Source organism: Durio zibethinus, chromosome 7 (genome assembly GCF_047325235.1).
Source record: "Durio zibethinus cultivar Kanyao isolate XHJ-2024 chromosome 7, ASM4732523v1, whole genome shotgun sequence".
NCBI lineage: Eukaryota > Viridiplantae > Streptophyta > Magnoliopsida > Malvales > Malvaceae > Durio > Durio zibethinus.
The window spans coordinates 24,300,503-24,310,886 of NC_143168.1; the positions used below are offsets into that span (position 1 = coordinate 24,300,503).

Consider the following 10,384-nt stretch of genomic DNA (forward strand, 5'->3'; position numbering starts at 1 on the left):
CATCTCTACTCGGAATACTTTTAGAATCTCATCATTGGATTAAATTTCTTTTCTTCTTATTTTTATTACTTATATTTTTTATTATATTCATTAATTTTTATTTATTATTCTTAAAAAAAGAAAACCTTTACTGTATTGAAAAATTTTTATAAATACTCCAATACGCTGGTAGTACTTAAAAAAATCTTCTCACCTAGAGATTTCGTAGGCATCACTACTCGGAATACCTTTGAATCTCATCATCGGATAAAAATTTCCTTTTTCTTTCATTTTTTTTACTACTTTAGTATTATTATTAAATTTATTTTTTATGTTATTGTTTTTAAAGTTTATTCTAAAAAATAACATAATTATATAAAAAATTATTTAACCACAATTTCATTAATTAGTCTAACAAATATAGATATTTTAATATGCATAAATATTAATAAAATAATACTTAAAAAATAAGAAAAATTCAAAAAAAAAAAATTTTTTTTTTACCTGAACCGGACCGGTCAACGGTCCGGTCAACTCCTGGTTCGGTTCGGCGGTTCGGTTCGGTCTGGTTGGTTCGGTCCGGCGGTTCAGTTCGATCTGGTTGGTTTGGTCCGGCGGTTCAGTTCGATCTGGTTGGTTTGGTCCGGCGGTTCGGTTCGGTCCAGTCAGACCGGTCAGAGATGATAAAGGCAGCGGGTCGCGGGTCGGGTGCGCGGACCCCGGGTCGGGTCGCGGGTTGACGCGCGGATCCTCCTTGGCTGAAACGGCGTCGTTTTGGGTCTTTATCTAAACGACGTCGTTTTGAGATTTTGCTTTACTATATATAGCTGAAGATTTTTTTTTTTGGTTCATTTGGCTTCTGTTTCAGAAAAAAAAGGGAGAGAGGGAGAGAGAGAGCTCTGGGGGAGAGGTCGTCGGTCGGTTGCCGGAGCACCGTGCCGGCCGCCGTCTGGCTCGCCGCCGGCAGTCTTGGACGGTGGTTTCCGATGACCGGGAAAGGTGAAAATTCTTCTGGAAGTTCTCTTCGACGCGATCTTTCCAGATCCGATGTCCTTTTTACCGGAAACAGCCCTGATCGACGTAGATCGGGGCTCAAAGTTTCGGTCTCTCTTTTTTTCTTTTTTTTTTCTTTGAATCTGCTGATCTCTCTCTTTTTTTTTTTCAGGTGGCTTTCTGGCGCTGGGTTCCCCGTTCCAGGGGACTGTTGTTTTTTTTTTTTTTGTGTTTTTGCAGAATTTTTTTTTTACAGAAGCTGCCTTCTTCTTTTCTTTTTTTTTCGTTTTTGGTTTGCAAGCTCTATTTATAGAGCTTGTTGAGATTCAAATCTCAGATTTTCTGAGATTTGAATCTCATTTTTCAACTGAAAAATCATACCTACCGTCCGTGATTGGTGGCTTGTCGGGAGGCTGATCGGGTAGTTGGTCGGGCCAGTTCGGCGCCGAACCAACCCCTTGACTTTTGTTTTATTTCTGTTTCTTTTGTTTGTTTATTTTTTGTTTTTTGTTTGTTTTGTTAAATATTATTATTATTAAAAAAAAAACAGTAGATCCGGACAAAACCGGTGTCTACAGTCATTTAATGATAATTTAGTAGTAAATAATTGATAACTTAATAGCTAACTGTTGAAAACTTAGTAATAAATCAATGGTAATTAGTAAATGCATAATAATATAATAGTAAATCACTAAATTAGCAATAAATCACTAATAACGTAATAATAAGTCACTTATAACTTAGTTATATATCAATAATAATTTTATAATAAATCATCGATAACTTTATAGTAAATTAGTTACAATTTTATAATAAATTATTAATAACTTAATATTAATCATTTATAACTTAGTAGTAAATCATTATAACTTATAGTAAATCATTAATAATTTAATAATAAATCACTGATAACATAGTAATAAATTAGTAATAACTTAATTATCATCGATGATAAGTTTTTTATATTTAAAGTTTTAGGGATTGAACTCTAGTTACTAGCAAGAGTGAAGTAAAACTTATTAATAAATCAATTATAATAATAAATCAGAGTTAACTTAGTCATAATTTATTGATAATTAAATGCTAAATCACTTATAATTTAGTTATAAATTAGTGATAATAATAAATCAATGATAACTTATTAGTAAATCAATTTTAGCTTAATAGTAAAGTCTGGATAACTTAATAGTAAATTATACATATTTTGATAATAAATTAGTGATATAACTTAGAGCAAATCATCAATAACATATAGTAGTAAATCATTACTAACTTAGTACTTTTTTTTGGTTAAATATTGATATAGAGCTGTATTTTTTAATATGTCTAACATATTTAATTAATTTAAAAATTTTATTAATTGCCATTTAATACTAAGGTATTGAGTTACAATATTTATGGATATTGTACACATATATAAATAATTAAAACAATATTCATGTACCAATTACTATAACAACATATTTTTATTTAAAAAAATTAAATTTTGGAGTGAAAATTTGCAATAACTTTATCTATATTTGCATGTCATTGATTGTCTATTTGATAATATGTTAATAGTAACTAGATTAATGCTATATCTTTACTAAAATAAATTGTTGTGTTTTATGGTATCATTTATAACATTGATAGCAATCATACAAAAAAATTTTGTCATCAAAAATATTTTTAAAATGAAAGAGAAAGTAATGAGTCTAAAATTATTGAAAAACACCATAGAAAAATTACCTATTAGTTATTTTCTCAGGTACATAATATTTTAAATTAAAGTATAGGATCTAATAATATTAACATTAGCATGAATTCTATAAATTATAATTTTATAACAATATCGTTTAAATAATAAATTTTTCATATGACTTGTACTTGATATATAATTAAGTGTTCATCGAAATTATTCCATTTTAATTAAAAAAGAGTTCAAATATTAAAAACATACTCACTATCAATTTTAAAGTCTAAGATTTAAAACGTAGTTTACCTTCAAAATATATCTTTTGATATTTGTCTAAATTAGATCATATCTTATTAATTTTCAAATTATGATATTTCATTATTTAACAAACAATAATAATATTAAACCAAAGTTAATTGAAAAAAGTATTTGAATATTTAAAGAACAACATAAAAAGCTATTTGATTAGGATAAGGTATACCTTTAAGTAAAATTTTATTTAAACTCTTAGTATAACATATTTTAGTAAGTTATGTATATTTAATTGCTTTTTAAGAAATCAGTATTTGATACTAAAAGTAATTTTAGTCAATATCCCATATAAATACATAAATAAACATCATTGATTATTACATCGAGATACTAATAGTTTTTTTATTACTTCATATCCTTTTTTTAGAATATGTTTACAAATTAATATTTTTAATTAGTAAAATTCATGTAAGTATGCATTTTTTACTATAAAATGAAATTACAAAATGATTTATATTACATAAATAAGTACATGTTAAAATTAGAAGTTAATAATGAAAAAAAAATTATATATTTACTTTATTTCAAGTAACAAAAACTTTATAACAATTTGGTTTCAAATCAAAATAACAAATTTAAATTTTCAATGGCAAATAGATGAAACGTAATAGTTTGAATGAGTTCAGCAATGATCAATTGCCTAAAAAATTTATAAAATTGAAGATAAAAATCTACCACTAAAAAAGCTTTAAAAAGCTCTAGAAAAAACATAAAATAGAGAAGAAGGAAAGTACATAATCTGATTTGATTGTGATAGAAGACAATCTTTTATAATCAAAAAAATTAAAAAAATGAAGAAAAATATAAAAAAAAATGAAGATGATGAGTTAACACTAAAATACTTAAAAGAAAACTTCCAAAAAGATTCAAAACAAAGAAACATTAAATATTTATTTTTTATTGGAATTTTAATTTTAATTTTTTTGTTATAATTATTTTTTTAACTTAAATTTACATTTTTAATTTAATTTAATATGATGATAATTATTTCAATTTTATTATTATAAAATATCAAAATTATTATATTATATTATATTATAATTATAATTTGCTTAACACTGAATAAAACTAGTATATGTAAAGATATAAACTCAAACATATAAGATATTTTTTGTGAGACAAAATCGTGTGGTTTTTATGATGTATTACTTAGCTTCCGTCCGACTGGTGACCTCTTTAATATTATTTGTAGAGATCCGTACCTAATCTGTAAGATATTATCCACTTTGATCTAAATATCTCATAATTTTATCTCACAAAAAATATCTTATAAGTTTTGATTTAAATTTCAACTTATATATCATAATAGATTTTTAAAATCTCACAATGTGAGATTGGGTTGTCACGTGTGTACCTTTGCTTTTTATTAATCTAATGACTAAGTAGAAATTAACTGTCATGAAAAATATGAAACTCTTCTTAGACCAGATCATCATAACATAAATTTATGAACGGTATCTATAAGTCTGCCATTTTGAAACAAAGATTGATTACAAAGGATACATAATGTCAAGAAAGGCTTTTTTCCATTTGGCATTGATAATTTGCTTCAATGGTTAATTAAGTTGATTAAATAAAGAAATCACCAACTGAACTCAATGCTCAAAGAGTATACATGTCCGTAAGAGTTACTATGAGTCTTCCACAATTCTTAAACAGTTCTCGCGCATTAGATCAGAGATCGATTCAAAGCAGCCCCATTCATTTTTGGATAACTGAAGTGTTCAAAAGAACCGAATGTTTCAGTCTAGCATGGTTTATTAATTGAACTTGCAAGAAATTAATAATGTTTTGAATGTGATAAGCATAGATGTCATATGATTGAGTATCAAGGAACATGTTAAAATAGACCTGGTCAACTGAGAACAAAAACTATTCATAGAATCTGCCTTGCTGGTTATTAAAATTTCCTTTTGGTATTTTCATTTCTTTTCATTACTACTAATTCAGTCTTACTATCTATTTGAATTAATTGAGGCCAGTTGAAGTTTGCTACCCCTCGCAAATGGTGACAATGGTGAAGTGGGAAAAGAAGAAGAAACAAAAAAAAAAAAAAAAAAAACCCATAATATTGGTTTTAGTACATTTTTCTTTTTCTGAATAAAGAATCAAGCATATTAGTTTTATCAGAGCTGCTCAACAGAAGTGATTGATTGAATCGTCAAAAATTTGTAGCGTAAATTGCAGTTAAGTGCAATGGACTAGTTACATGTATCATCTGCCCCATCTGCAATGCCAGCATGTTTAATTTAAATCCTATGAAAATTAAGAAAGAAGTTTCTGTGAGGGAAACTGTCAACTTCAATTGAATTGCAAGTTAAATTGGATGAAGTGCTGGCAGCCTGCAGTAACTATCAATTTATGCTAAAGTCAATGGAGTAGCTCAGTAAATTCAGTACCCAAGTTCAGAAACAAGGAAAACATTTGGAATGCACAAGAAGACCACTTCCACGTCAAAATTTAGTGATGTAAGCATTGGAAATGGGGATTCAAAATTGATATACTTGCATGGTGGCTGAAGAATAATTCATCCTCAAATTTTTTTGAGAAACAAAAACCAAGTCGCTGCTGACTTGGTAAGTCCATGAGAAACAGGTAAATACTTGTTCAAAGACTCAAACCTATAAATAGGCATGCTTTCAAGAGCGATTACTCATCCTACCCAAGCAAGAAACTAAGAAATCAAGCCTGAAACCAGCCTAGCTACAATGAAAGGTGTTCATTTCCTTGTAGCTTTTCTCTTCTTGGCTCTGGCTTCCTCATTTGCCTCAGCCTCTGACCCTAGCCCTCTTCAGGACTTTTGTGTAGCTCTCAATGACACAAAGAATGCTGGTATGTTTTCCCTTAATTTCTCTATTTTGATTTGTATTTATAAGTTGGGTGCATAGATATAGATGCCTGAACTAAGACATTCAGCAACGATGCAGTGTTTCTATATTCTCCAGAAACATACTTAACTACAGAGAATCTTTTCTTTCTGCATGGCATGGTATCAACTAACATTTTTTTCTTTCATGCAGTATTTGTAAATGGGAAGTTCTGCAAGGACCCAAAGCTTGCCAAAGCGGAAGACTTCTTCTTTTCAGGGCTGAACATGCCGGGAAACACATCAAATCAACTGGGATCAAAAGTTACTCCTGTTAATATGGAACAAGTTGCAGGACTCAACACTCTTGGCATATCTTTGGCAAGAATTGACTTTGCACCTTATGGTGGGCTAAACCCCCCTCACACTCATCCCCGTGCCACGGAGATCCTAGTTGTCCTAGAAGGCACACTCTATGTCGGCTTTGTTACATCCAACCCAGATAACCGTCTCATCACCAAAGTCTTATACCCAGGAGATGTTTTCGTCTTTCCAGTTAGTCTCATTCATTTCCAATTCAACATAGGGAACACTAATGCCATTGCCTTTGCTGGTCTCAGCAGCCAAAATCCAGGAGTTATCACCATTGCAAATGCAGTCTTTGGTTCAAACCCACCAATCAATCCTGATGTTCTTGCCAAAGCCTTCCAGCTGGACAAGAATGTGGTGAAATATCTTCAGTCAAAATTCTGGTGGGATAACAATTAGACCAATTTTCAACGTCCATGGAACAGTTACTTATTTGAACAATTTTTGACATGTTTCCATCATTTATTTAGTAATTATTGTTGAAGTAAAATAAAATAAAAAATAAAAATGTTACTTATGTATCTCTGCTGATGTAATCCTCCAATTGTATGTTGATTTTGGATATATTAAGTTATTCCAGTTTGCCCCAAATTAGGAGCTAATGTCAACCTTTATCTAGATCTCATTGAAAGCACCCTTTCTGAGAATACTTTATTTAGATCTTGGAAAGTTCCAAACTTAATTGCCAGAATCCAGAACACACTGAATTTGTTAATAAGAAGCCAAAGATCCAGTGCCGCTGAGAAGATTTAGAGAGACATCTGATCATAGTTTCAGAAAGTTGAAAACTGAAAAACCCCCAACCAAAAGATTACAAATAATGCATGGAATATTGTTAAAGAGTCAATCAACTGATCTTCATAGGGACCTGAAAACATTCTGGACCTTGACCTTTCTGTGAGTTTCATGGCATTGCTGCAGCAAGTATTTTGTCATTAACCATCTACCCAGCTTCAAGTTCAGGGCCTTTCTTGAGGGCAGTTACTACTGATATTGTCACCAAATAACTATTGCAAAATGATAAGCAACCATTTCAATAACAAACAGCAATCGTTAACAAATGACTCTTTTTTTTTCATTTGACAGTTGACACAACCTTTCCTGTATACATGGTTTCAGTAGATTTATACTTGGCAACCGACAGAACCTTCCGCAAACTTTTATGATACATTTTGCACTGAACAGTCTCGAAGCCTGATCGAAAAGTTCTATCCATCATGATAATGACTGAAAAAAAAAATTACTGTCATGAACAAGTGAGCATTATGTCTTTGAATTTAAGAATAATGCCCTTTTTTTTACTCAAATATATATATATAGGAAATCCATTTTGAATTATATTTTACTAGTAAAATAGTAATATAAATTTGACCAATAAGAACCTGTGTAAAACAGAAACTGCCGTAACTGACTGAAAATTTATTTCATAGGATATCTAACACATAAAAAAATAAAAATCAAATTTGTATAAAACAAAGACTAGTAATCATTCCTTAAAACAAAAGCTATGATAAGTCTAAGAATAATGGAAGACTACACAGCATGATTTGGGTTATTAAAATAGAAATTTTGGAATATTGTCGGCTATGGACATTAGTGTTGGATGTTGCAATTTGTTCAACATTATGTTTTTTTATTCAAGGTTCAATGTCGTCATCACCTACCAATATTTTAACCACTCTTCATCTTTATTTTCTCTTGATTATACAATACAAGTTAGCCGGCTAGCTCTATTGCCACATCTTTGAACAATTTTCTTTCCTACTTAGTTCATTAACTATAGGATGTCCCAACTGACCCTAATGATTAAGGGACTAATATTGTGTATGATGATTGAATGTTCATCTAGTTATGTGGGAAGAACCATTACTGAACCAACTACTATTTTCAACTACTGTATGCCATCCAGGAGGGGAAAAAACTGTAGCTTTGATTTATCTCAACAGTGCATATACTTTTGCTTCTAGCACAAGTTCTACATGGATCAAGTGACCAATTTTTCAAATAAACCTTTCCTTTTAGTTTCAAAGCAAGATGAGCAAACGTTCTAAATGCTTCTACTATTCAGTAAACAGTTATTACTTAAAACTTGAATGGCAGGAATATTTCCTCTGCTGACTTAATTATCAAATTTTGAACAAAATAAATCCAAGGAATGATAGAAGTATCAAGATGAAGCTTTGTTGTCCTGATGTAGATAATTTTATTTACTAATTGAAAGTTGCTGATAAGCCTCTAGTACAAGTTATTTATCAGAATTGGGGCCTAAATTCTTGGGTCTTCCGTTATTGGTTCTTGCTTTCCTGTTGTAGTCTTCATTTAACTATTTTGATGGTCTTTCTCTTGTTGGTTTCATTTTTGTTTTTTGGGATTAACTTGTTCCCATTTGTCTTCACCTACTGCTTTCCATTGGAGCGGGCCTTTCATGCTAGTTTTGGACAAAAGAAATCCCAATTACCCCAATCAGAATCCATAATGGAAGAATTTCATGAAAAATAAATGTCCGGATAAAATAAGTCACATATACCTCTAACTGAAATATTCTTGGTGAACATAGCATAAAGAAACAAAACAGGCATTAAAAGAAAATCTCGATAGCTATCGAGGCATACCAAGTCTGCACCATCTTCAAGTAGAGAAAATAAGGATAACTGTACTGCATATTCATCTATAAATAGTCCTTGTATGCCAAGTAAAATTCCTCATCCCCTCCTCGAGCAAATAGCAAATAAGTACTAGAAGTATAGAGCAGAGCGATCCGAAATGAAAGAAGTGAACCATTTCCTCGTAGTTTTTGCTTTCCTGGCTTTGGCTTCCACATTAGCCTCAGCCTCTGACCCGAGCTCTCTCATGGATTTCTGCGTAGCCCTCAATGGCCCCAAGAATGCCAGTATGCATTCAGTTCATGTTGTTGTTTATTATGCCAAAGCCTGGAGTAAAGGCATTCGGCTAAGAAGAAATGTTTTTCATCATACTAACCACACCATGAAAACTGTATTTATATTAACTAACGTCATTTTCTTTTAATCCAGTATTTGTAAATGGGAAGTTCTGCAAGGACCCAAAGCTTGCCACAGCAGATGACTTCTTCTTTTCAGGGCTTGATAAAGCAGGAAACACATCAAATGCAGTGGGATCAAAAGTCACTCCTGTCAATGCTGACCAAATACCCGGACTTAACACACTTGGCATATCCCTGGTTCGAATTGATTATGCACCTTATGGTGGACTAAACCCTCCTCACTCTCACCCTCGTGGCACGGAGATCCTAGTTGTGTTAAAGGGTGAACTTTATGTTGGCTTTGTGACATCCAACCCAGATAATCTTTTCTTCACCAAAGTCCTGAAGACAGGGGATGTGTTTGTTTTCCCAGTTGGTCTCATTCACTTCCAGTTAAATATAGGGAAAACTGATGCCATCGCTTTTGCTGGTCTCAGCAGCCAAAATCCTGGTGTTATCACTATTGCAAATGCAGTCTTTGGCTCTAACCCACCTATCAATCCTGATGTTCTTACCAAAGCCTTCGAACTGGAAAAGAAAGTGGTGGAATATCTTCAGACACAGTTCTGATTGAATCACATGAAGTTACCCATTAGTTGCTTCGTTTGAAATGATTTTTCCATGTCCCCGTTACAGTTCATAATGCAGTGTGCAATTCTGTCTATTTTCATCATATTATTAAAGAGGATATACGGTAAAGTTAAATCATGAAAAGAATTGGACCATAAACAAACCAGGGTCTTGATTTGTCTGACTTTGTGTTGAAGTTAATTTGAACAAATTGAGATTCAACTGCTTATTGCAATCTATATTATCAAAAAATCTTTTACAAAGAGGAGCAATCAATTAGTATTTTTGTTAGGCTGTCAACAATCTTGTCAATGGTTCAAACAATTACTTTGTATTTTGTTATGGAAAATTGGATATAATAGTTATGTTTATTAGTCAAATAATGACGGGTATGTAACTAAAGAATCATACTCGTTGGTCTTGTACTGTTGTTGATGGTGATATTAAAACTTACTATGATTAAGTCTAGTGAGAATATTCTTATCGAAAAATATGTTTTATGATTAAAATTTTCCGATCAAAGCATTCTCATTGAATACTCTTGCAAGCTGCAATTTAGGGTTTATAAAATTTAAGTAGTTTTCACTCAACAATTCTTTAATTAACTACTTTTTTTTTTTGCTTGCACAATTTGATTCCCCTTGTGTCCTTTTTTTCCTTTTGGGTTCTTCTTCTTGTT

The 10,384-nt window shown here is 31.3% G+C and overlaps 2 protein-coding genes and 1 long non-coding RNA gene across 3 annotated transcripts; all 3 read left to right on the top strand.

Moving 5' to 3' along the window:
• The first annotated feature begins 359 nt into the window (after nt 1–359).
• LOC149518223 (uncharacterized) lies at nt 360–1,468 on the top strand. The gene is made up of 2 exons (XR_016343830.1): nt 360–978; nt 1,145–1,468. It is a non-coding gene; the product is annotated as an uncharacterized LOC149518223 (long non-coding RNA).
• A 4,151-nt stretch (nt 1,469–5,619) lies between these two features.
• Nucleotides 5,620–6,714, top strand: LOC111277847 (germin-like protein subfamily 1 member 13). The gene is made up of 2 exons (XM_022864275.2): nt 5,620–5,791; nt 5,980–6,714. Exons 1-2 carry the CDS (start codon nt 5,668–5,670, stop codon nt 6,531–6,533), a joined length of 678 nt encoding a protein of 225 aa, XP_022720010.2. The 5' UTR covers nt 5,620–5,667; the 3' UTR covers nt 6,534–6,714.
• A 1,847-nt stretch (nt 6,715–8,561) lies between these two features.
• LOC149518224 (germin-like protein subfamily 1 member 13) lies at nt 8,562–9,759 on the top strand. The gene is made up of 2 exons (XM_089764376.1): nt 8,562–9,024; nt 9,167–9,759. Exons 1-2 carry the CDS (start codon nt 8,898–8,900, stop codon nt 9,703–9,705), a joined length of 666 nt encoding a protein of 221 aa, XP_089620502.1. The 5' UTR covers nt 8,562–8,897; the 3' UTR covers nt 9,706–9,759.
• The last annotated feature ends 625 nt before the right edge of the window (nt 9,760–10,384 follow it).

Bases quoted from the DNA above. Each gene is read 5' to 3' on its own strand.
- LOC111277847 (XM_022864275.2), top strand. From the start codon at position 5,668: ATGAAAGGTGTTCATTTCCTTGTAGCTTTTCTCTTCTTGGCTCTGGCT. The intron at 5,792-5,979 runs GTATGTTTTCCC...TCTTTCATGCAG, and splicing joins CAATGACACAAAGAATGCTG to TATTTGTAAATGGGAAGTTC.
- LOC149518224 (XM_089764376.1), top strand. From the start codon at position 8,898: ATGAAAGAAGTGAACCATTTCCTCGTAGTTTTTGCTTTCCTGGCTTTG. The intron at 9,025-9,166 runs GTATGCATTCAG...CTTTTAATCCAG, and splicing joins CAATGGCCCCAAGAATGCCA to TATTTGTAAATGGGAAGTTC.